The sequence below is a fragment of the Apus apus genome, chromosome 6 (assembly GCF_020740795.1).
Source record: "Apus apus isolate bApuApu2 chromosome 6, bApuApu2.pri.cur, whole genome shotgun sequence".
Classification (NCBI taxonomy): domain Eukaryota; kingdom Metazoa; phylum Chordata; class Aves; order Apodiformes; family Apodidae; genus Apus; species Apus apus.
The window spans coordinates 12,493,540-12,520,190 of NC_067287.1; the positions used below are offsets into that span (position 1 = coordinate 12,493,540).

Consider the following 26,651-nt stretch of genomic DNA (forward strand, 5'->3'; position numbering starts at 1 on the left):
AGTTAGATTACTTAGTTATGCTCATAACAAGTACAATTGGAATGCTTTAGACAATGCAGAAAATAGCTGTGTAATTAAATTGTTAAACTGCCAGGGTAATGGTCTGCATACTTTGGAGCCTGGAAAATAGTGTCTAAGAAGCAGGGTAGCTTGGTGGGTTGATAAACCATTTTTCTGGCAGTATTTGCAGGCCATGTATGTTGTGCTGTTAAAGTTCTAGGTTCTGTAGAAAAGTGCAGGTTATGTTCCTGATCCTTGGTGGAGCAGCACCTTCCGGAACATATTCATGACTACGTGAACTATGGCTGCATATTTTTAGGTCAAGAGCTGGAAGCAAAAACTGCACTAAGCTTGTCTAGCACAAACAAAGGCAATATTTGGACCTGTTGTTGTTCTTCACTCCTGTCTGTATTGCAACATGTTGCTAATCCCTGTCTTCCTGCTTCTATGCCAGGGCTCCCCCAGCAATACCCTTGGTCGAACTCCTTCCCGGCACTCCAGCAGCAGAACCAGCCCCTTAACTTCACCTACCAACTGTTCCCATGGTGGACTGTCTCCAAGGTAATGTGGCAAGCTAATTAAACTACTTGCAAAAGATTAAAGGATTTCAACACTGAGTATGCATTTGCAGAATATGACTCACTTTGAAAGCAAAAATAGGACTACAAGTTTACAGTAGATTGCTCCAAAGAAACATGGTTTGAACATGATAATACATGGTTGGTGATTGACTTCATTGTTCTAGTCCTCATGTTATCTGTGTAACCTTAATGTCTTTTCTTATAATATTAATTTGCTTTCATAACTAGGCCTTCCTTCTCCAGAATCACATTTGTGGGTTCAATAAAGGCAATATTAAATGGCAGCATTAGAAATGAGTTCTTGTCGAGGTTGCAAACATCTCAAAAGTATGTAATGATTTGCAGGTCAAAGTTTTCATATTGTCTGGTTTTTAGGTATGCCTTTGTGATCAGTAATTTGTGGGACTGTTGTGCAGTGCTTGTGTTGCTGAGGGAAGTACTGCATCTATTATTCCTTTCTTACCCTTTGTGAGGATGCAGAACAAACAGAGCTGGTGACTGTTTCAGTGCTCAACACCCCTCAAATCACTTTCCTGGTTGCTCATCAGCAGAACAGTGGAGTTTTGACAGCAGGTCAGTTGCAACTAGGTGTTTTGCTGAAGTTGCAGGTACTGCCTTTATATGTATTAGTTGACTCCAAAACTTTTTTTATTGAGCAAATATGGACTCTTGGATATTAGGAATGTACATTTTTTTGCATAATAACAACTTAGAGGAGATAGGAATTTAAACAGTGTGCTCTGGGACCATAGAAATATTGGAGGAAAGTATTGGGTTGTTACCTGGCCAAGCTTTGATTTATGCTGGGAAAGCTTAAAAGCTGCTGGGAAAGCTTAAAAGCTGCTGCACTTGTCTGCCTGCCCTGACCCTACATAGGAGGTCACTTCCCTTTGTCATAGAGTCAGAAGGGAACACATTGGATGAGGACTTTGCAGTTCATAGTCCAGTAAATATATAATTTACACTGAAATCTGCCAGTCAGCTCTGTCATGAGTTGCTAAACTCTCTCTGGAGGGATGCTTGGACAGGTGAGTTCCCACGTGGCAGGAAAACAAAGGCTTTTAGCCTTTAATGAATAGTTACCACAATTCCAGCAGCATATGAGGAGCACATGGAGTTTCCTGAGGAAAATTTTGGATATCTAAATAGATCTTTGTGACCCCTAAATCTGCTGTAATCCAAAAGTAGACTGAGATGTTGCAGGCCAAGGTTAAGTTGCCTGTTAAGAGTCTTTTCCACAAAGGTTTCATTAAGAAATTAAGTGGTAGAGTTTCAGAGGAATGGTTTCATCTATTTTGCTTCCTTTTTGACTAGCTTGAGCACTGTTGCCCTGCTGATTTCTGACATGGGAAATTATAAACTGTAATGTGTCTCCTTGTGGTTATGTTGTGGCTTTGCTGGCCACGTTTACGTGTGGCACCTATTTTATAAATCCATGATCTTTTATCATGCTTTTTGGCTTTGCCACTGGGACACAACTGTGTTTTGCCACTTCACTTGGTGCTTTTCAGTTTGTCTTTGCACTCTTCTCACCTCTTGATGTCAAGATACACACCAAAATATTGATGAAAGCATTCAGCTTACACTTCATACTTTGTTTTTTCTACCATTTTGTGTTTAGGAACTGGAGTGTGTCTTCTCATGTAATGTGTTCTCAAGGAATAGTTATAGTATGTAATTTCAGAGCATTCTGCCATTAAGTTGTCAAGTCCAAAACTGCCACTGGAGCAGTGGTCCAGGATTTCCTTTAGAAAACAGTCATTCCTTCAATTTTCTATGGAGTTCTTGGAGTTGTTGATCCAGAAAATTGGGTGTCTTCAAGAAGTGTCCTGCGTCCTTGATGGATTTAATTATTCAAGAGCGATGTGTAAAAGTGATAGTTGAAGATGGAAGCTGCTGGAAGAACCCTTTAAAATATTCAGGGAAGAAGTTCTATTTCTTTTGGTGTGTGACCTCTGAGCAGTAGCTGCAGATTTTTACCACTTGCAGAAAAGGTGGTGGCAAATACTGCAAGTTGGTGGCAGAAGCTTTTGATGCTCTGCTGAACTGCATCCTTCTTGAACATGTCTTGTGTAGCACAGTTTGAGCATGGTCCTGACTTAGAGGGGGGAGAATTCAGCTGTTTCTGAGAAGTCCATGTGGTTGTCCTTCTTTCAGAAACAAAGGGCACACTGCAGTGTTGCAGTTGTTGGCATAGGTGCTTCTGCATCCTGTTTCCATTACAGATACTTGTCATTGGCTGTTCATCAGTGGTGTAAAATGTGACTTTTCCCTCTAACACTTGGAAAAGGAGCACACCATAGTGGTTCTGATAGCAATGCAAAGATGCCCACGGTTTCTCTGTGTAGCCCTTCTCTGAAACTAGGCTTGGCTTTGTCTTTTTATGGGGGACCTATTGCTAAAGGGTTGTACTGAGATTGTGTGTGCCCATTGCTTCCTGGGGTGCTCCTTGTGCAGGCCCTACTTACCTTGTCCGTCCATGTCTTGTGTGGACAACCTGAGTACAGACAGTTGAAGGATTATCTCCAGTTCTTAATGCCAGGTTTGGTTTTGAAAGTTATATTTTCCTTTGAATTTTTTCTTGAGGCTCCAATTGGAGGAGTGGGATATGTGTAGAAAGGATCATTTGTGTCTTGTATAAAAATGCTGCTAAGCATAGCTGCTCCCTGTATTACTGATGGTTTATGGACAATATCCTCAATTTTAATCAGCAAGGCTTTGTTGATACTGGTTTTCTGTAGTATATATGTGTTCCATTGCCTGTAGGTCACATTGCTTCTCCCATTGTTATTCCAATACAACTGAATTCCAGATGACTGATATTTTTGTGCGTGTGTAGTTGTGTGTGCACATGTTTGAGCTCTCTGGATAGATTTGGAATGTTTTGGTTGAACTGGACTGCATGATGCAAATAACTGGTTTGCCTGTCTAGATGATAACATCTGCTTAAATATCCCCTGATGTTAGTGCCGTCAGAAGGCTAACTTGCTTTCAAGGCCTTGGGCAGTGTCCGTCCTTTTTTTGCTCTTGTTTGCTCCATCCAGTTCTGCTTCACGATCACTAGAACATATCCTCTGCATCTGTGAGTTACTTCTGAATTTGTATTTTTTTTTTTTGGTTGATGGTTTTAGCTTCTGGGGAAAGGGGTTATGGAGGAAAGAGGTGTTTTCTGTGGAAGAAAAGCAAGGAAGGGCACTTGGGAAGGCTGAAAATAATAGGAAAAAACCCCAGACCTCTGACTGGGAGGAAAGAATGTTTCCAAGGCAGTGCTCAGATGAATGGCTTGAGTTTCTGTTCAACAGAGAAAAACTTGTATGATTTAATAAATCATGTAGTATGACAAAAAGGAAGATACTAAGTTGTGAAGTCCTCTGGTGTAGGAATGCTGTTCTGAATGGCAAATGAACTTCTGTACACTCAAATGTTGCGTTTGGGTTCTGAATTTTCACCCTGAATTCTGTAGGAATATTTGAAGGAATATCAAATGAATAGGTTTGGCCTATTGTTTCTGCCTTTATTAGCAGCCCAGAAAACTGAGCATGGTTCCATTAACTAAAAACACAAACTCGGTCCCTCAAAGATCTCTAGAAGAAATGCACCAAAATAGAAGACTAACAATTTTATTTGGCTATGTAAATTTACATGCTTGGTTTTTCAGTGACAATACCAAATATAATTAAAAATAAAACTTGACAGTTTCAGCATTAAACTGAGCAAGGCAGTGCATGGCAAAAGAATTAAACTAAGCCACCCACCTTATGCAATAAAGACAAGCCTGCAACATTTGGTGGCCAATTCTCAGGTAGGTGAGACCTGAGCTATGAGACTCAGTACTTGGGTGTCTGGTGTATTTCCATAATAGTTGCATGTAATAGCAATGGTTTTTGATTTGCTGGTTAACAAGTGAATTTCTTGACACCACTCTTCAGAGGAGTTTTCAACTGGCTTGGCTGCTGTTTCCACTGGAACAATTCTTGACTTATTTGCCACTTCTGATCTTGCAGTATCTTTCACTTGCATTTGCACAAATGTGACTCTCTGAGACAGTGTACTTAATAGAAACAAAGTGGTGTCCTGAATACTCCAGCAGCTCAAGCATCTATATTCTTATTGAGAAGATGATTTTGAAAATCCATGTACCATAAAGGGCACAGGACAAGAGCAAAGTTTAGACAAATAAGGCATAGTTGCCTTGACCCGAAGGCACAGGGTCAAACAGTAACTAGAAGGGGCTTGTGGGAGTTTGATGAAAGATCGACTTAGAGGCTGGTTTCATCCAGTCTTTCCAGGTTTGTCTGCTGAGATCTGGGCCAAGTCCCCAATTTACCATACACATTTACACTCTAGGCTGACTTTCACTTGCTGCATATTTGGGCTCAGTTTGAATCTGATGAAATAGGATCAGATCTTAAGCCTTGCAAAGGTTTGATGATTGTGTAGGGCCTGATTGTAGGCTCTTAAAGAGGCACTGGGAGCGAAATTTGACAACCTATCTTTGGGTGTTTGACAAATTCAACTCTGGCTTCCCTTTCTCTGAAGGAAATCCTGCTGCTTGCAAATACCTGCTCGGAGTTTTAATACAGCTGTGTGATCAGGGATTGTTCAATTAGAGCGTTCAAAGATGTTTATAGAGGCTGTATCTAGTTGTAAAATTCACTGGTTAGTAGAAGCAGGGGCTAATTTTCTGTGAACCTCATTGTGATGTTAGGAATAAAAATGGAAACTAACAATAAAATCCAAAACAATTACAGGGCTTAATGGAGTATTCTTGTTTAATTTTGTTTCTATTAATTTTTTTCTCTCTCCAAGGCAGCATGACAGCACTAAGCCACTCAGATTATAGTTTCTTTTTTTTTTTCCCCCCCTTTCCCTCTCCTTTCTCTGTTTTTTTTTTCTCTTTCGTTTTTCCTCTGGTCACGGCAGTCGGCTCTGGGGTTGGAGTGCAGACGGGCTGTCGAAGCACCCCCCTCTTTCTCAGCCTAACTCCATCCCCACTGCTCCTTCCCACAAGACTTTCAGACGCTCTTACTCTCCCAGGTAACAAGCTACCTGTTAAACCAACTTGTCTGAGGTGTCACAGTATTATTTACCTTTCACACTGGGGGATTTGTTCGAATGTGGGAAGTGGTTTGCGGAGCCTTTGGTTGGAAAAGGAAAAGAGATGATGAGAGCTTTTGGAGAGGGAAGTGGCAGGTGGAGTTTTCTAGATTCTCTCTCCCTGCCAGGTTTCCTGAATGGATGTATGTGTCACATTTGGTTTCCAATGCAGAACACAGTTGATGAGCACTTTCATCAGGCACTGGCTGTGTTATGGTAGTGCAGGCAACATCTTTAGCTTGGCTACACTGTGCAGGCAGCACCTGAGTATTTAGAAGCAGGCAAAAATGGCCCAGTATTGATTTCACATCTGTGGTAGTGAATATCTGCAGAACAGTGAGGATGAAGCTTGCATTTACTAGCTGCTTGCACACTGAATGTAGAACATCTTGGAAATGTTTAGTATTGAAATTTAAGTTGGCTTTACCACAAGTTTTGGAGGTTATTGATAGCTAATTTTGACATCTTGCCCTCCTTTGCCCTCACGTTTTGCTCCAATCTGCATACAGACCTTTAATAGGTATAGTGGACTAAAGCTATATACTGATTTTAATAAAAATCCTTCTGAATAAACAATTTGTCAAACCTCTTAAGTTCCTTGGATTTTTTAAGTTTATACCCTGACAACAGGCTTTCTGTAGATGTGGTTTCTCCTGATGGAAATACACCCATTACCTGAGAAAGGACTATATACAGGTTTCCATTGAAGTAAGAAACTCTTAATGAAAAACTATGGAAAGAAATCAAACAAATGCTTTTTTGAGGGCTCAAAATCCAGGTATCTGATATCTGAGAGAGAAAACAGAACCCTGTAGTCCATAGCTGTGTGAATACCTGCAGAGTTAAAACTTTCAATCAATGTTCTGACTCTTCTAGAACACTTAAGACATCTGTGGAAGGGATCCATGCTGATTTTTGGAGTTCACCTAGCTGAGATTTTTTTCACCTTTCATTAGCTGACCCCAGGGTTTGGAATAATTTGGCATGTATTGCAGCCCGGAGCCTGAAAGTGTAAGGAAGTGTCTTACTGTGTACTGCTTGAGGATGCTAAACTGTTGATTACTTACACATAGTTTGGATTGGAAACTGAATAATAGGTTATGGAAGTAAAAAGTTTTGTGTCAGGCTGGAAAACTGCTAAATTGTTTCTTGATAAACTTAAGAGAGAGCTGCATTGTTTTAGTGCAGCAGAAGATGGAAAATAATGTTGTGACATCCCTAAACGCTGCTCATCTCTACTTCTTATGCATCCTGTGACTTTCCTCTAGTTTTCTGCATGGGTCATTTTTTTTTTCCTTTAGTGCCTTATTTTTTTTTCCTGAAAGGTGGGTGTAGTTACATTTTATTTTGATTCCCCCCATCGTGTTGTCTGTGAAGTATTCCAGCGCACATACTGTCAGTAGATGTGTGTGTTCACATGTAGAATTTTTTGTTCGTATTGAACACAGCCATAATGTGATCTCCTACATGGGCTTACTTTTGACAAAAGAAATCACTGGATTCCTTAGATTTTTTTTTTTTTCAAATAACAAAACCACTTTTCAATAATCTGTCAGATCGGTGGCTCTTTGCGAAATTGCCTTAGTCTTTTAGCATTGCAGAGTCTGTACTTTGATCTATTCTTTGGTAGCAGTGCAGGGCAAAATTGATCCCTGAGGGAAGAAGCAATGATTTTAGCAGAAGATTTAGTGTCAGGATATCTGTGTTTATTTCTTGTTGTTTTTTGCCCATGGATTTCATTGTGTTACCTTTGGGAAGTTATGTCATCTCTTTGTGTGGATACATGGGTACAGTCACATGTATACCTTCTCAAATGATGTTTTCATTGCTCACTTTAAATATTGTATGAAGAACCTCTTAAGATCTATTAATTAAATGTGCTTGAGCTCAAAATTAGTATTTTCAAGATCATATGAAATAAAGATTGTCCTGTCCCTGCCTGATGCTTACAAATAATCTTAAGTACTGCATTTACTTTTGTCTGGAAAGCCATCATGGTGCATTAGTGTCATTCAGCTGCCTGGAAAGTCCTAAATACTTCTGTAGATTTATAACCAGCTTTTGTTTCCTCGTCTTCATCTGTTCTTTAAGTGTCTTTTTCTTCCTGCCCTGACAGACACTGTTCAAAGTTGGGGAGTCATTCTTTGGTGCCTTTGCCAAAATAAATGGTGCTATTGCCTGTGTGAGTGTAGAGCCACTGTGTTGCTCAGGAGCTGGGAAGAGGGACTATTTTCAGTGTGTTAATCCCAAAGGAATTGGGCAACACCAATCTTGTCCTCTGTCTGAAGTTCCTGATTTCTTCCAGAAAAAAAGTAGTGGTTCTAGATGTTAAACATCTGACTTTAAGGTCTATTGAAAATAATAGCAATGTTCCCAGGATTCAGAAAGGATTTTGTTTTGTTTTCTTGTGTTTATTTTTTCCCACCCACCTCACAGGGAATTTTGATTTTGTGGAAAGGGAACACAGCTCTTTGTTCAGCCCTCCTCCTCTAAGCCCATCCTGTCATCCTTCCCCAGCTGTTAAGAAATAGTAATTCACCCCTGTAGGGAGCCACTTCTTGCCATTTATTGACAAGCAACTTGGTGTAAATGTCTTAGATTCTTTTGTTTTATTTGTTTCTGGCTCTACTAAGATCTGAGGCTCCCCCAGAGAAATTGTTCTCAGTTACTGGGTCTCTTCATTAAATCTGTCTTGGAAAACTGGTTGTCATGAAAACTCAGCTTCTCCTAGATAGAGCAAAGCCCTGCCAGTAATGCCTTTTCATTTTCTCTGAGCTTGTCAAAGCTTCTCTTTCTAGCCATATCTTTTTGTATCATCTGCCCTTGCATGCCAGGCATTTTTCATGGAACTTAATTTTGGATAACTCTTCAAGGAATCCCAAGACTTGTGTGGCTTTATGCTGCTTGAGGAATTTCTGAGGAGTGGGTAGATGACAAGAAAGCATTAGAGTTCAGTGAGAGCAATTCCATTTAAATCTGTCACATTTGAAGCCATTGATAGAATATATTTGATCTGTTATGAAACTTTAATTCCATTTCTACCAGCCATTACAACCCTTTGAGTTCTAATAGTTATTATTTTTCTTTCTTTTCCTTTTTAAATAACACCACTGCCATGCTGGGGGTAGGTTGGTTTCTTTTGGTTTACAGAAGCTAGCACGCTCACTGCTGTGGAATGTAATAAACAGTGGACCTGATTTCCCCTCACAGTGATGTAACACCACTGATTTCAGTGGAGCTTCTCCTAGATTTAGCCCTGCTTGAGGGGGGACCCAGACCTGATGTCTGCTTTGATTCTATCCATATTTTTTTAGAAGTCACTGTTAGAAAGGGTATGCCAACCTGTCTGTCTGCAACTTGGCATTGCTTTTGTTAACAGTCAAAAGTGAATTCTAGTTTCATATGTAACATTTCATATACGTTTGGTCTTTAGTATGCTGGATTATGACACGGAGAACCTAAATTCTGATGAAATCTACAGCTCTCTTCGTGGAGTCACAGAAGCGATTGAAAAATTTAGTTTCCGTAGTCAAGAGGATCTGAATGAGCCAATCAAACGTGACGGAAAGAAAGACTGTGACATTGTAAGTATTCAATAGAGTAATGTCCCCAGAGAGGTGAAATGTTAAAACACTTATGTTCAAACCTGGTTTGGATTGCTGGTGTATAGAATCCAGTTATTCCTGCTGTCTACTTGCAAGTGTCTTCAGCTTATTGGTTACTAACTTCTTATATGTAAATTACGGGGTCCCACTAATGTCATCCCTTTGAACTCCAGCCTCCTGTGAAATGTGCTCACTGGGTTTCTGTGGGAGTCTCGTGTGAAGGAAACAGTGCTGAGTGTTCCTCAGGCTGAACATGGCTCACTGATGTTTTTTTCACTGTGTAGTCAGGTCTGTAATGGGAAATGTTAGTTCTTAAAATGCATGTGAGGGTCGTTTCCCTCACAGGCTTATACTTCATATATGGGAATCACTCTGAGTGGACAACTTGTATGGTACATTATGCTACATGAATGGATAGAATTGTCTACATTGTGAGATGCCATTTGTTTTAATTAAATACATGAACTTCAAAATTTACAGAAATCTTAAACAAGGATCTTTATGGGTCCCTTCCAACTTGAGGTATTCTAAGTTTCTATGACATTCTTGCTTCCTATCTAGATGAGCCTTCAAGGCTAAAAATTGGTCTGAGATCCTACTTCAAGGCCCTTCTATTGTTCATTTCATGTTAGCTTGCTAAGCGTCATACAGACTCCTCTTTCAGTGGGTCGTGAAATTTCATGAGGAGAATGTTGCTTTTTTCCTTTTCCTTTCATAGAAAATTACTCTTGTTCTAGAGCCCAGCTTGTGCAGTTTTAACAATATTACCTTAGAATTTGGAACATCAGCATAATTTTTTGCTCTATGATAATTAGATACTTTTGGAACAGTAGTAGTTATATAAGGGAAAGAGATGGTAACCTTAAGTTTTACTCAAGTATTGTTTATGTGTAAACAGTTTTATGCCTCTTGGTGTTGGTGAGTGAACTCCATAAAAGCTACAGCTTCCACAGAACTTGAGTACTCATGTCTTTTTTCTCTGATCCCCCAGGTGTCTCGAGATGGTGGCCTCGCTTTGCCTACCAGTGATGTCCGTGGAAGTGGTGACATTGTGGAAGGTGGAAGGATGGCTCTAGATAACAAAACCTCCCTACTTAACACCCAGCCCCCCCGCGCCTTCTCAGGGCCACGCACTCGAGAATACAACCCCTACCCTTACTCTGACACAATTAACACTTACGACAAGACTGCCCTGAAGGAAGCAGTGTTTGATGATGACATGGATCAGCTTCGGGATGGTTGGTATCAGAGTATATCATACAACTGCAGGCAGCTTGCTCCTTTTCTGGTATCTTTGTGTGGGGGTAGTGCTCTCAGATCCACGCCTGCCCGTGCGTAGGTTGTGTGTGGCTTTGCATCTGAGTTGAGGCTCAGGTATAATGATGAAATAATCTGTTTTCCTCTACCAGCAGAACCTGATCTATGGCTACTGAGAAAATGTTATACTGCAGTTTTAATTTTTGTTTGCCTAGTGTTTCCCTCAAACTCATCCCATCAGCATCTAAATCCATCTGTAGGAACATTATTTTGAGGACCTTCCACTGTCTGTCCAAAACATCTCAGTAGCTCATTGTTACCGAGCCTTTCACTTAATTGAAATGATTTTACACCTTAGCTTTATTCCTTTGCAGTACCCTGAGTCACTGTACTTTGATCTAAAGGTCATACATGTGATCACTGGTTTTGGGTGTGTGTGTATGGGAAAAACTGTGGCAGTTCTCTTCTTGTAGAAGGAATTATTGGAACTGGATTAAATTCAGTAGTCATGTCTTCCTGGTTTGTTAGAAGCCACGTGCAGATTCATGAGCTGTGTGATGAGCTTGGGTGAAATTGTGGGCTAGTTGGATTCTCTTGCCAGCTTTACTGAGGCCAGCTGGGAATTGATGCATTTGGGGAGGGGGGCCCTTGTTAGATACACTTTTTTCTGTAGAGGGGTAGTGAACTTGGAATCTTTGATCTTTTTCCCAATTCCTCCAAATGATTTGCTGCCATTTGTCCTAGAAGTACCCATTGACCACTCAGATTTGGTGGCTGATCTTCTGAAGGAGCTCTCCAACCACAATGAGCGTGTGGAGGAGCGGAAGGGAGCTCTCCTGGAACTGCTGAAGATCACAAGGGAAGATAATCTTGGAGTTTGGGAGGAACATTTCAAAACCATTCTGCTTTTGTTGCTGGAAACGCTTGGAGACAAAGATGTGAGATGTAGATTTTTGTCTTAGTTCTCCTGTACGTTGCTTCACCTTGGGTGATGGTTCCTCCACACTAGTTTAAACGAAACCTGCTGCATTTGTATGGCATCTCATCAGTGATGCTGCACAGCTGCTTTTTAAGATTTAAGATTTAATTTTCAGTGTGTTCAATGATGGATTTTAAGGTACTCTGAAGTGTCCTGGTGTTTCACCCTCCCTCCGGAGTGTTACTTATAAATAACTAGGAATTTAAGTGCAATCAGAAAACAAGTTATCTTCTAATTTTGTACAAAACCTATGAAGATTTCAAAAGCTGTTCTCATCCAAGTTATGATTAAATTAAAAGCTCTTAGCTATATCATACCTATTCCCAAAAAAGGGAGGATAAAGGCACCCTAGAGTAGATTACTTTTTTTTTCTGGGTGGTTTAAAGATCCAGGTTATTAGTGGCCGATGTTTTCTCAGTCATTGTTCATAGTATAAGCATGAATTGCTCTCATACTACATGTTTAATCATAGCATCATCACATGTATCAGAAGATACAGAGACTTTAAGTACATGTGAATTGTGCTACTGCCTGAGTTTTCCAGATGAATAGTGAAGGACATGTTTTAAAAGCTGAGTATAGAGTAAAGGAAGTACTTCTGTGCTGAAATTATAGAATCTATTTGGAGTGGTTACAGGCCAAAAACTTTATATTAAGTTTTGAAATTGAAGCAGGTGTTATAAATCCTTTTAATGTAAAGGATTAACACACTGGTCAGTCTGACTACAATTGAACTTGACTCTTCTTGAAAGGAATTTCCATATGAGTTACAGGAAGAGGGTCAATTTTACTGCATTAGTACATGAGACACCTTTGTTTCATGGATGGAGCCCAGTGTTCTTCTCGAAGCTGAGCAGAAGATGGAAGGGCAAAGCAAATATGATCTGAGCTTCTTTGTAGATTCATGCAATGCAGACATGCTGCTGGTGGGTACCAGTTTGTACTTGATTGCTAGAACAGTTTGGAATTTATGAAGCAGAGTTATTCTGATTCTTTCTTGTATCTGTGACAACAGTCAGTTTATGTGAATATTTGTGCAAAAGTAAGCATAGAGACCAGTTCTGAATTTTAGTTACATTGATTACACTGCTTACTCTACTGGAGCTGGTAGATCAATGCAAGATTTCTGGTGGCATAGGGAGCCATGAGAATTTACTTAAAACTACAATTTTGATAAGTTAGTTTTTCTAATATGGATTTCTCTTGACACAGCATTCAATAAGAGCTCTGGCACTGAGAGTCCTGAGAGAGATCTTACGGAACCAGCCAGCAAGGTTTAAGAACTATGCAGAGTTGACCATCATGAAAACACTGGAAGCACATAAGGATTCCCACAAGGAGGTGAGTGATCCTTTCAGTGTTGTTACTGAGGAAGCAATATAGACCTGCTCAAGGAATGTAGGAACTGTGAGACTTAGGCAGATGTGTTGACCCGCCTTGACAATAGAACAAACTGATATTAAGTCTCCTTGGTAAGAAGAGACAGGATTTTTGCCTGCAGGAGCAGGGAGGAAAAAAGTTGAGACTGGCAGAGATGTTGAAGACTTGAAACTATCTGGAATTGTAGGTCACTGTATATCAACCTCCCAGGATTTCTGTGGTCATTCTGGGAGAGGCTGAGCCTCTGTAGTAGAAAAGTGCATGTTGAATCATTTTGCAGAGCACAATGGAGGCAATGGGCTCCCAATGTCTGTACAGGTAAGGATGGGAAATGTACTGGGGAACACAAAGCCCTTGTTCAACCAGAATTGTGTGTGAAAACCGAATGGTGGAATTGGGCCACGCTGGAGAACTGGGAACTGACGAGTAGCAGGAGGAGATGGAGAGAGGCTATGCTGTTGGAAAGAAACTGAGGCAGAGGAGGAAGCAAAGGGATGGAGGAATTGCATTTTCCTTTTGTGAGAGAATTTGTATGTAAAACTGAAGGCATTATTGTGGAGTAAAACAAAAATATAGGGACATTATTATAGCAGTTGAAGTAAATTAATTCAAATCACATTTAAAGTCAACCTTTGTAGATTGACTTCTGAGATGGATCTTTGCATCTACCTTGTGCATGTTGCAAATTTGAACTAAATCTTGGGAAGTTCCACATGAATTTGACTAGATGCCTGTGATGTCTTTGTTACCAAAGTCCTTGCTTTGAAATCTAAGACACTCTTCTCTACAATGGGCTTGTCTTAAACTAGCAATTTTAGGTATCTCTGTCTGGAAAGCTTTGGCCATGAAAAAGATCGTTGTATAGATCAGACTGCTCCAGAGAATTGCGTAACTGGCATAAGGTTATGTCAGCTGTATGTTGTGGAAACTGGACTGTTTAAAAATTAAAACAACAAAATAAAAAACACCCTCAGGGAAAGAAACCAACAGGCTAGATTTCTCTAAAATGCAGAATTTGAAAATACTTAATCCTTTCGTGAACGAGGACTGCTGTGCTCTACCTTCCTCTCTTTGATTTAGAGCCTTTGCACTCCTGTCATTTTCAGTTCAGAGTAATAAGAAGCAGTTGTAAATTGATTTTCTGATAAAGCAGTCAGACAAAACATTGTGTTCTGAAGGAGTGCCTTTTATTGGTAAGTTTTCCTGGTTGCATACTTCTCAGCTCACCTTGACTCAGTGCCCTTTGTATTTTTTTTTTTTCCAAGAGTCCTCCAAAACTTCCATTTCTAGCAGGACCTTCCCAAACTGTCTCTGGCATTGTTTTTCATGGCCTTCAGAACTCTCTGTCCACGTTGGGACTGTTGGGTCAGAAATGAAGCACAGTGCTGAAAACATGACACTTTATTCCTCTGTACTCCCCACACTATGTTCTTCATGCCTGTATTATGGAAGGGTTCTTCAGGATTTGCATGAGGAGCTTCCAGAGGAAAAGCAGAGAAGAATTAAATCTTTGCTACAGAGAAAGAAAGGATTAAGCCAGGAATGAAGAGATGCAAGTTATGGCACTTCTTTATAGGAGAATATAAGTTAAGTCTGAAAACCTGAGAGCCCATTTGGGCATGGCTCAGTTTGGTCAAACTTGTAGTCCTGGGCTACAAGGTCACACGTTTCCATCCTGTGGTGGCCCTCCAGCTCGCTCTCACTGCTGACTTTTCAACACTGATCTCTCCAGGGGGAGTGGAGGAGCTGCCCTTTGACTTAATCCCACTGAGCAGCAGATTGCATAAAGATTCACTGGTTTGTGATTGAAGGGCACTTTCGAAGAACAGCTGAAGAAGGAAAGGGCACATCTCAGTGGTCTGTTCTACATTTTTCTTTTTCACAGAACCAGAGCAATGTTAAAGCAGTGATGTACTGCACTTAGACTACATAAAATGAAATCTTCCTCTAGGTGGTAAAAACTATTTCAAGGAATGTTCCTATATAATTTGGTTGAGAAAGTGTTAATCCATGTACCAGTGATGCCCTAAAAGGATGTCACTGCAGGGTTTGTTGTTTCTTGGCTGCTTCTACCTTGCAGTAGAAGACAGGAGTGGTCCCAGTTTGTTTTGAGACCTTCTGACACGCAACAGGCTGTGTCAGTTAGCAGAAGAGGACTGTGCTGAGTGAGCTGTGTCTGTTTCAGTCTGTCTTACCCAAGTTTCCTCTTCAGTACAGGGACTGCTAATTGCCTCAAGGTATTGCTCACATTTTCCATTTTGTATGACCCATGGAGAATCAATCTATAGTGACCAAGCAAAGAGTTTGAAGAGGAGCCCAGTACAGAACTGGTAGTCTTGGGTGCTGTTTTCAAGATGTCATTGAGGCAGTTCTCTGAAAATCAAGAAGGTCCATTTGTCTACCCGAAGTCCAATATTGCTGCTGTTCAATATGGTCAGGAGGAATCAAATAACAAACTAATGCCTTCACCAACCAGCAAATATCACCTCGTCCTCCAACTGAGTGCTGATATCTAGTTAAATATCTGGAAAAAAAGGTGTGTGGTTTTATTCTAGATTGTATAATTTTAAGTATCAAAGCAGTGTTAACATAGTTAGATATTTTGGCCAGTTAGGTAACTGGCTGTTTTTCCAAGTCCAACCAGAATTCTTTAGACAGTTGGGTCTTTGCCATGGCTAGACCCCTTCTGCTGCTTGAAGGCAAGGTCTAGCATCAGCAGAACAGTACAGCTAAGAGCACCACTTGTCTTTTGAGGGTCACGGAGAGGAAAAGTTGGTACCTGAAGTTGGATACTGAGTTGTTCCTTGTTGTGAGTGCAAATGGATGAGGTTGACAAAGGACACTTCTCACTGGGGTTCAAAATTAAAGTAATGCAGGCTACAGACTAGAAGACTCTGTGTTGGGATCCATGTTTAGTTAGCATTTTTTAACTTCAGCCTTTTTACACTGTTTTTAGTGTAACAGTCTGTTCAATGCTTTTGATTTAATGGGGTGATGTGAAGAGTCAAGCCTGCTTCAATCGTATCTGGAAATATTTATGGGGGTTGACATGTAAATGCCTTTCACTTACTTCTGGAGCATTAGAACGTAATTGAAGTTGTGGATGGTATTAAATCTTGTTGATTTTTATCACTCTTTGTTTGGAGTTATTTGGAAGAGAACCATCTTTCTGTTGCCAGTTAGTTAATATTAACTCATTTGTTCCAGTGTAGTTACTCACCCATAACTAAGGAGAGATACTACCTGCTGACCCAATACCATTGATATGACATTGCTTCAGATCTGTACCAGCAAAATGACTAGAAGTTCTTATTTACTATATTAAAAGAGAAGTAGTTCACTGTCTTGGGAAATGGTTACAAAGTGAAAATCATAAATAACTGATACCCTGCTTCTGTCTCTGCTACTGTTTCTCTCTGCAACTAAGCCTATAGCTCTAGCTGATGAGTATTTTCTATGTGTAAGAAAACAATATTGTGCCATGTCTTAATAATCTAATTTTGTTATTATCCAGAAGGTTCATAAGCATAATTGGGTTATAACATTTTTTATTGTAACCATCTAAGAGGGTGAAAAAAGAAATCACAGCAATCCATTAACTGCAGATAATTGTTACTATCTTACTGAGGTGCTTTTAGGTTGGCCTCTGACATTTACAGGTTGATTTGCAGCTCTCCCCTGATGCTGGTCTGGTCCATGCAGGTTTCTGCAAAACGTAGCTTGCTGAAGAAAATAAATGATCAGTCTTTAAGGTTAATTCATATATAGTCTATGCTGGAAGCTCCCAAGTGCCACAGTTTGGCAGTTGTTGATGTTTTGTAGTATATGTTCATGTGTTTTCTAATTCCCAATACACAAGCAAATCTGCTTCATTGCCTCTGGATCCCTTATACAAATACCGTTGTTTCTTCATCTGCCTAACACTCCCATTGCTGAGTCCACTTCCTGCTTTGAAACCAAATTCTTAATTGTTGGCTCCTGGCTGGATCAGACCAAAGCCTTCAGGGATGGGAGTTTGCCTGGCTAGGTGTTGGTAAGCCTCCATCCCCTCCAGCTTAGATTATGCTGGCTTGAAGTAACAAACTCTAGATGGCAAAAACTGGCTCAGAAAACATAGCTGCATGCCTTGAGCCCGCAAGCAAAACCTTGTTCTTCTGCTTTATAGAATTCTGTGGTTCTCTTTTTGTGTTTCACAATAGCATACAAATACTCTTAAGTTTTCAGCAGGGCTTACCCTTTAGAAACCCTTTAGAAAGCTGCTGCATGTTCACTAAGAGCAGATTACTACAGGCAAGCTGCTTGCTGCAGCCATCAGGCAGAAAACATCTGTAACCCACTGAGAGCAACAGCTGAGCAGAAGAAATTATGCAGAAAAGATGGAGTCTTGGTTCTGGTTGCCTTAAGTAAGCAGGATCCCATGGCTGCAGTGCATTGTGAACCAGGCAAACCAGTGGGAGTTGCTATCTAAAGTTTGTCCAGCATATTTTGTAAAAACATCAGTGTTGCCAAAGGGCTTTTCCATTAGAAGAAAGGGATTTATGGCAAAGTGCTGTCTTGATCATGCTGTCCCTAATATGTCTCATCAACAATTTCCCCTCCCATTGAAATCAGAAAGCATTTCAAGTATATATTATCTAACCTGCTACTTTGAAGCTTACACCTTTATAGCATTAAGGAGGACATTGTTAGAGGTGAACACTCTACCTGTGTGCTGTACCTCTCTGGCTTCCTGTGAATATGGTTCCTTCCCTAAAGCAAACTGAGTAGAAGTATGACCACTTCTTTCTTTTGGGAGACTCACTGGAAAGGTCCTAATGTGCCACAGGTATCTTTCAGGGAACCCACCAGCAAACACAGCTGTTGTTATGCCAGCAAGTCAGTCAGAATCTAGTCTGTAGTGTGTAGAGTGTAAGGTAAGCATTTGGAAAGGAGAAAAACCTGCTTCTTTAAGGCAAAATGCTATCTTTTAGATCTGCATTCCAGCACTACCTGCCCTGTGTTGAATGACATCAAATTATCCAGTTCAAGCTATGGTTTGCTCTGAGGTTTTACTGGGAGGTAAAATCACGTTTGTGACATACCTTGCACATGGCTTAGTGTCTCTGTTTTTAAAACACTGTAGGCTCTCATGTGGCACATTTTGTTTCATAGCCACCCTTTTGAATTTTTCTGCTTCCAGCTACCATTGTAATTGGATGACTTAGCTAGTTTTCTTTCATATATCTGACATCACTGAGAATAGTGGCATTAAGTCAGACAAAAAGTTTTCTTCACTTGGTATCCTTCCTGACAGTTACTAGCAAGGAGCAAGCATACAGTGATGCTTGCCTGAGGATCTCTTCCCTCCTTTCAGCTTTCCCATGATAATGGTTCTGCCTGCCTCTCTGTGTTTTGGCCTTTGTGTTTTCTTCAGTAAACTTGTACAATTTTTAATCCTCTTGTGACAGTGAGCTCCTCAGTCTGAGCGTGTAGTGAAAAGCACCCTTTCTTGTTCTCAGATTTGAAGGATGCATTTCATAGCCACTACTTCTTGTGGTGTCTGCTGTATGAGCCTAATGGGCACATTCCTGTCACTTTGCAGTGTGTGTATCTGTTCATTTTTCCTCCACAGTTGGGAGGAAGAACTGTTGCTTGATGTTTGCTCATTTCTCCCACTCCTTTTAAGGTTGTCTCATTCTGCTGGTCAGGCTAAAGCTCTGATTTAAAAAAGATATTTGATTTTTTTGATATTGTATGATATTTGCAAGACACAAGGGTTGTGCCTCTATGCAAAATATCTTTGCTAAATTCTCCTGTAATTGCATGTTCTTGTTGCCACGTGACCTGGCAGTTTGTATCTTTTGGTAATGCACTTCCCTCTGTGTGGGAATGCTGCTGATTCCTCTGGCATTACCAGGTGAGCAGGACTCATAGTGCTGCATAAGTATTCTGGGATGTGCTTTCCCTTGTGGGATGTGGAGTTGTTCTGTGTGGCTGAATGTTTCATTCTGCCAAAGCCAGTAGGGAAAGACCTTCTGGACAGGGCTGGTACTTGCATTGCAGAATGGTGGCATTCAGCTTTCTCTGCCAGCGGGGATGAGCTTGTCCTTTTGGCTCACTCTCAGCTGGAATTGCCCAACCCTTTCCTACACCCTGTCCTCTGCCAGCCCTTTCCAAGGAAGTCAGGAGCTAGCTACCTGCAGAGGCTCTGATCCAAGCAAGCATGTAAGCACATGCTGGAGTCCCATTGACGTCAGTGAGACTGAAACATCTTATTGAAGTTAAACATATGCTTAAGGGGTGTGCTGAAGTGTGGCTTAAATGCAAACTCTGTCTGCCAGATGTGCTCTCAGAAGACTTGGAAGTCTCCCTGGTGTTGTCACATTTACAAGCTAATATCAGCAGGAAGCCTACTGGACATGTGTAATATGTCCTTCTGTATTCAAAGGGAAGGCACTTCGAGGAGAAGTGATGTGTAATACCCAACTGCTGTGTAAATGCCACCAGATCCTTGCTAGAAATGGGCAGCTTTGCTGAAATGAGGCCTTGCAGGAGCATAAATAAATCCTTCACCTTCACAACTTTTCTTGCTTTTCTGATGTCCAAAATATGGATGACCTTTGTTTCTATTTGAACCCTTGCTTGTTTTGTCAAAAATTAGATGTATTTTAATCCCTTGTGCTTGAAATCGGTCAATAGGCTGTTAAAAAAAGGTTTTATTCCATGCATTTGCCTCATACCTGCAACTTAACGTACATGGTAAACTGTATGCAAACATGATGTGGACCTGAAGCCCAGATAGAATCACTCATTAAAGTTTTTACTGTTTGGAATTTCCAGTGGTATATTTGAAATCAGAGTCTGACCGTAGGTACATACTAAAATATTGTTGCTATCCTATCAAGTAGGATACCAGGAGCATATAAGGTTAAAATACACATATATAGTTTTTAGTTAGTTGAGATAGATGTGCAAGCTTTTATTTCTGAGTGTCTGAAAGCATATACTGACAGTATTTGGAATTGTTGCAAAGCAAAGTCCAAAGTAGCCTGTATTTAAATGTTTCTAGCTGGTGTATTTTTTAGCTAAAGTGACTTGTTAAATTGATTACAAGATATGCGGGCTGTAAGTCCACTGCATTGTTTGTGGAAAGCTTGATGGTAGCATGTTTTAGCACTGGGAAAGCCAACATCAAAAGCTGCAGTGCCAAGAAGTGAATTCCTTTAAAGGAGACCTCCTAGGATCCCCTGACTTCATCCACTCCAGCAATTCAACCCTATGGTGCCACAGCATGGCATGAGGTTTCCCTTAAGTACTTGCTTGTTTCTGCTTTCCCAACAAATAGTGCTTCCTTCTAAGCTAGTGCAGGCTTACATGGGAATATACGAACTTTCATGCTTCTCATGTGTGAGAGTGAAGAGGAATTGGCAAAGAAATAGCTGGAAGAGAGAAAAGTTGGTGGAAGTAGGGAAAACAAGCATTCCCTTTGTCTTGGTTATTCATTCATAGACCTTTCAGGATGACATTTTGTTAATACTGACCACATTGTAGGTTGCTGTTCCTTCTGGAAAAGACCTGAAGTAATGGAGCAGTTTGACAACTTTTCTTGTGCAAATAGAGCACAGATACAGAAGCAGTCATGGTCTCAGGTCTGCTTCACCATCCTTCCTGTACCTTGCAATGCAGTGTTTGTGCTATGTCAAGTATCTGAGATTATGTTCACTATTGGGTTTGCTTTAGAGAATGTCAAGCACCAAGTTGGATGAGTTATTTCCTGGGGGTACAAGTATCTGTGGCTATTCCTTTTTCAGGGGGGCAGCTGTCAGCACAAGTGGGAGATCATTGATAGTGGTGTGACTGTAGGTGAAGAAGGATTTGTAGATGAAGATGGTCTCTTCTGGCCACTGTTCTGGGCTTCTATCTTAAAAATAAATTATAAACCTTTCTGGAAAATGTTTTGTAGTACATACAGAGAGACATTCTTGTCCTAGTAAGGACTGATAAAAACTTTTTCAGTGCTGTCTAGTGTTAGGACAGGGGGCAGTGGGTGCAAACTGGAACATAGGTGGTTCCACGTGAACATCGGAAAAAACTTCTTTACTGTGAGAGTGACAGAGCACTGGGACAGGCTGCCCAGAGAGGTTGTGGAGTCTCTGCTGGAGACATTCAAAACCTACCTGGACAAGTTCCTGTGTGATGTGCTCTAGGGGCCCCTGCCTGGCAGGGGGTTTGGACTGGATGATCTTTTGAGGTCCCTTCCAACCCCTAAGATTCTGTGATTCTGTGAAAGTTCTGAATACTCCTGGTTCATGCATTATCCACAGTAGTTACTTAAAAAATAATGAAAGCTGGCCTTCTTTAGAGGCTTTGGTAGAGCTACATCTGTCCATGGGTCGCCTTAGTCAAACAGAAATCCCCAAGTTTGATACCATGACAGAATATGGAAGAGGGGAACGAGTCGTATCCAGCAGCAGCAGCTTCAGTTGAAATGACTGGAGACCTGTGGTTTGATTTATTTGTTTTTTTGTGGATTGCCTGGGAGGATCTAGTGCTGGTTTCCAAGTACCAACTTCAGACAAGTCTGGGTGGTGCAGCTTAGGATGAGTTAGAGAACTGGTGTGAGGCATCTTGAGCTTCTTGTACAATCAGGAAAGTGGGCTGCACTGAAAGGCTGCATTAATACTCCTGGGCTCAGAGTTAGGGACTAGGTGGGAGATGCTGAGTATGAGGATTTGTAAATGCTTCATTGTTTTAGACTTGAGGTGGTAGATTTTGGTCTGCCCATTGGGGCATCTCTGTCCACTCAGAATCCACCCTCCCTTAAAAGTAAGCCCTGGGAAGAGGTGAGTGACAAGATGACCAGAAACAGAGCACAGAGTGTGCGAGTTGTGGCCAGGAAGGGTGCAGTCAAGAAAAGGCTTTGTTTTGTTTTCTGGTTATTAGCACTGATGCTTGAAAAAAAAGAAAACCTGCCTCACAGTCCTGTTTTTTTGGTGGTGTTTTTGTGTGTGTGTGGAGGTCTTTTTAAAATTTTTGTTGTTGTTTAATTTGGTTTTGTTGTTGGTCATTTTGTTGTTTTTTTAATCCAATTACAGCAGAATGTAAAATGAGTACACTCTCGTGTGGGGAGAGACCAGAATTGGGTCTTTCCTCTTTCACATAGCTGTCCTACCCACCAGGGAAGAGTGTGAAAGTTGTGGATTTGTCTTTCCTCAGGCTAAGAGTGGAATTAAATTTGGGATCTCCCTTGTCTTGTGTGTCAGCTTTACAGTGTGGTCTAGTTGCAAAAGGTGGGTGCTACCACTGTTGCCATTTATTCTTCCTCCCGTGTTTTATAGTGATCCCAGTGTTGTCTTAGTGGCTCAGATGTGCTGAGAGCACAGCTGCCTGCTCAGGGACACCCTAAAGCCTGTTTGTGTCTGCAGCCTGGGTTTGATCAGCCCAGTTTAGCTGGACACTTCTGCATAGACGTGGGTGTCTCAGCTCAGGCACCCAAGCACTCAGCAGGCCAGATGCATACTTAAAATTGCCACATTCATTTTAAGTTGTCATTCATTTTAAAGAGATACATTTTGTATTCAGTCTAAGCTGGTGGGTTTAGGCTCTCTGACAGTGTCTGGAGAGATGTTGTCCTCTTGTTTCTCCAGGGATGGGAGTGTCTATCCTTAGTTGACAGATGACTCTTTCAAACCAGCCACAACTTTCACATTTACATTAGGCAGGATGGACTTCTTAGCACTGGCTGGAGCACAGGTGTCATTGGAGGCAAATTATGTAAATTCTCATAGTCAGTCACATCAAATCTGTTAATGAACATCCTCAAGCATTTCCTGGCAGTCATTCCTAGTACACACTGGTGGTTTTGGCTGTCGTGTGTGACCTCATTAACATAAGGATTTGCTCTGCTTTAATTTCAGGTCGTCAGAGCTGCTGAAGAAGCTGCTTCCACCCTGGCAAGTTCCATCCACCCCGAGCAATGCATCAAGGTCCTTTGCCCCATCATTCAGACTGCAGATTATCCAATTAATTTAGCTGCCATCAAAATGCAGACAAAAGTAATTGAGAGGATTTCCAAGGAATCGTTGCATCAGCTCCTTCCTGATATAATTCCTGGGTTGTTGCAGGTACAGAATCCCATGTCACAAATGGTCTTGAGCACAGTCCACTATGGAGTAATTTGTGAAGTCTGTGACCTAAGAGAATAATGGACCCTCTGGAGCCAGATTTTTGTAAATTAAAGTTTTAATCCCTCTAAGTTTTCATATTTGAACTTTTGATGTTTTTAATGTTAAGGAGAAGAAAACTCAGATTCCGATGTGTATGTCCCACAGTAAGCTGCCTGAACCCGAGTCCTAAGTAAGGCTGTAGCAGCCATGAGATAAATCTGAGAGTAGGAGTCAGCCACATCTTATGCTGTCTCAGTGCATCTCAGGCAATGCATCTTGTAGTCCTCCTTAGCTCTCAGCTGTTCAGCACTTTGATTGTACTTTGCACTAGAATTTGAATCCCAACGGGCAGGCTAGTCCTTTCCTCTTTCCTCTCTGAAATCAGGACCAAACTACTTACTGACCTGGAATCATAGAACCATTTGGTTGGAAAAGACCTTTGAGACCAAGTCCAACCATTTACCCACCACTGCCAGACTCATCACTAAACCATGTCCCTCAACATCACATTTACATGTCATTTAAATGCCTCCAGGGTTGGTGACTTCATTCAGCCTCTTTCATAACCCTCTGAGGCTGGGTGGGGAGCTATGTTCTTGCTAGTGCTGAGGCCTGGTTTTACATTGTGAATTTGGCTTTCAGTGCTGGTAGTAGTGGTATTGTCTTCTGTTCCTCTGCACAATCATTCCTCATTCCAGTGCCAGCAGCTGGAATGAAACTGCAAGCCAGAGGAAATAAGGGGAGGTAGTAGTGAGGGAGGAGAGAGAATATGTGTGTGTGTGTGTGTGTGTGTTTACTGGAGATGGGTTGCAACAGAAGCAAATCAGACAATGTGAAAGGGAAGACATGTTTGGCTGGGTAAACTTCAGTGGAGATCTGGGACGAAGAAGCTACCTCATTGTGAGCATAAACAGTTGAAAGGACAAGAGCAAAGTCAGAAATCCCTCTAGCACCCTAGCATTCATCCCAACTCTGTAGTTGTCCCCTGCTGCAATTCTTTTCTTAAATCTTAACTTCTCGGAATTGGATAATTCTGTATTGATTCAAACTTTTGTTGTAAAAAGTTCTTAGCCATGATTGTTGGAGACAACACTGAACAGTTTAGCATCATTGCACTGGAAAAGTTTGGGAGCAGCATGCCTTTAAAAATGCAATTATATTTCATTTATTAAATTACTTCCATGTCTTAAAACAGTTTTTGTTTTGGAGCCTAGTTTACCATTGTGAATCTGGGAGCTGCCAGTGATTTTTCCTCACCTTAGAAATTCATAGTGATAGAAGGAATCTGCTCCTCACATTTGGGAAGTATTTGGGCATCCTTCTGCCTGAAGGACCATATGCAGAGGGCAATCCCCCAGTCCTTGTTTGGTGTGGCAAGGGTACTGGCAGTGGTGAGGAGTGTTGGATGACCACAGAGTGAGCACCAGTGTGCAGCTCAACAGCCCGCAGTGAGATCCCCATAACCCCCAGCAGCAGATGGGAATCTCCATGTGAGAGCAGGGCTTGGCTGGGGAGTGTCATGGTGTTTGTCCTGGTCCCAGTGCAGAGCCCTGGTATCCTCAGAGCTAGGGGAAAAGAGCTAGGCTGTGAGGTGCATCTGCATGCTGCATCTTGATACTTCTGTAAGGCCAAAGAGAGCTTTGAGCCCATGTCATCTCCTGAGCAAATACTCTAACCGTTGGGCACTGTTATTAAATACCAGGAGAAGAAGCAGCTGCTGCCTTGCAAGCAGGCTGGTGGATGGAGAGGTGGAGCAGGCTCTACCAGCCCAGCACCCACCAGGTCACTGCTCTCTCAGGCCTCAACACCACATGGATCTGCCTGTCCCCATGGGAGCAATTTGGGATGCACATATCAGCCAAATGACAAGCCCATAGTGAAACATGAGATCAAACAGATGCATCTGATGACTTAGAGAATCACAGGATGGTTTGGGTTGGAAGGGACTTCAAAGATCATCTAGTTGCAACCCCCTCTACAGGCAGGGACACCTTCCACTAGATGACGTTGCTCAATGTCCCATCCAACCTGGCTGTGCTAGGGAGCAAGCATCCACAGCTTCTCTGAGCAACAAAGTCCAGGAGCCTTTGGGTTGGGACCCATAGTACCCTGTGTCCCCACTGTCCTCCCAGCAGTGGGTTGTGTCTCTGGCCCTGGGTTCAATCTTTTTTCCACCTTGGTCCTCAATAGCTTGATGTTTCTCTGATCTCATGTAGGTCTCCTCCCGCCTTTGTAGTTCAGTTCTCTTTGGTGTTGGAAACTGTCACTTCAGGCTGTATTTTGGCCCTGCAGCTGGAAAAAACTCCACCTGGGCTGCATCCAGTCCTCCTGGTGTTCCCGGCAGAGGTCTCCCTGTGTCCAGGGGAGCTGGTGTCTTGCAGGCTGAAGTGATGTCTGTGTTCCTCATGGGATGGCTGCTTAGTGATGACCCTCTGCCTAAGTACAGGACTGATGTCACCAGCTGCTGAGTGACCTGGTGGCTAGCTTGAGCTCTCCTGAAGCTGCCAGAGATCTGGCACACCTACGGGGATCTTTCAGCATGTTCTTTTGTGTGGTATTTCCTACCTCATAAGTAATCAAAAAGCTCGAGGTTACAGAGGTAATTCATGTCATGGACTGGCATGTGTGTAGCACTGTTATACACAGCATTTAAGGACTGTGCTTTTAAGTTGGTAATTCTTGTGTGTCCTTTCGCTCTTTTGAGTGTTCAGGTTGCAAACTGTTACGTTAAGCAGGGCCTTTGTAGTGATCTGTTAGATCAGCTACACCTGCAAAAAATGTTCATCAGCTCTTTATTCTGTTGCTCTGGAAGGATGTTGGTGAGTGCTGTTTGACTTACAATCTCTTTTTCTTGTTTCCTAGGGTTATGATAATACAGAGAGCAGTGTCCGTAAAGCTAGTGTATTTTGCCTAGTGGCAATTTACTCAGTAATTGGAGAAGAACTGAAACCTCATCTTGCACAACTCACAGGAAGCAAGGTACAAGAGCAATGTGTCCCTGCTGTTCTCACAGTCACCAGCTGAATGGCTTGCACTAACTGCACCACCAGTGCCTCACCCTAGCTCTAGGTCAAGTTTCCTGTGCTGTTAAATCCCGCTTCACCCTGCCAAACAGCACAGCACTTGCTCAAAATCCCCCAAAGCAAGTTTTGATGGGGTTCAGGGGTTGGTTTCATGAAGCATCTGATCCTGTGTATCCACAAGCTGCCACCAAGCGGGTCCTTCCCGCTGCAGCCGTGTTTACCTGGTCCCTTTGGCGTGTTTACCTGGTCCCGGGGGTGGCCGTGGTGAGTCAGAGCAGCTGGCTGCTCTGGCTGAAAGCCAGGTCTGCCGAGCAAATTAATTAGCTTTCAGTTTGCTCAGTGGCTGCACAGGTAATGGAGGTCAAAGAGTGGTGGGAATGCATGGCTGGGATGGGTGGGAGAGCAGGTCCACTCAGCAGCAGGTTGTGATTGGGGCTGATAGAAATGCAGGTAAAACTTTGCCCTTAAGTCTGGCAGATGTGTCCCTTTCCTCCTGGGACACCTGCAAGCACAGGTGACCCTTCAAATGGTGTTGTGCCCTGCAGTCATGGTAGAAGCAAAACTCAAATTCTGACCTGATGCTG

At 41.8% G+C, this 26,651-nt stretch overlaps 1 protein-coding gene across 5 annotated transcripts in view; it reads left to right on the forward strand.

Annotated features, from left to right (window-relative positions):
• The window catches only part of CLASP1 (cytoplasmic linker associated protein 1), a 169,686-nt gene that overhangs the window by 137,844 nt on the left and 5,191 nt on the right, over positions 1-26,651 (forward strand). For 3 of the 5 annotated variants that reach the window (XM_051623080.1, XM_051623081.1, XM_051623082.1), the window contains 7 exons: positions 455-561; positions 9,112-9,262; positions 10,275-10,521; positions 11,285-11,478; positions 12,732-12,860; positions 22,796-23,002; positions 25,907-26,023. In XM_051623080.1, coding sequence (XP_051479040.1) covers positions 455-561; positions 9,112-9,262; positions 10,275-10,521; positions 11,285-11,478; positions 12,732-12,860; positions 22,796-23,002; positions 25,907-26,023 — 1,152 coding nt within the window. The remainder of the gene's footprint in view (positions 1-454; positions 562-9,111; positions 9,263-10,274; positions 10,522-11,284; positions 11,479-12,731; positions 12,861-22,795; positions 23,003-25,906; positions 26,024-26,651) is intronic. The other 2 variants (XM_051623084.1, XM_051623085.1) reach the window with 1 other exon arrangement.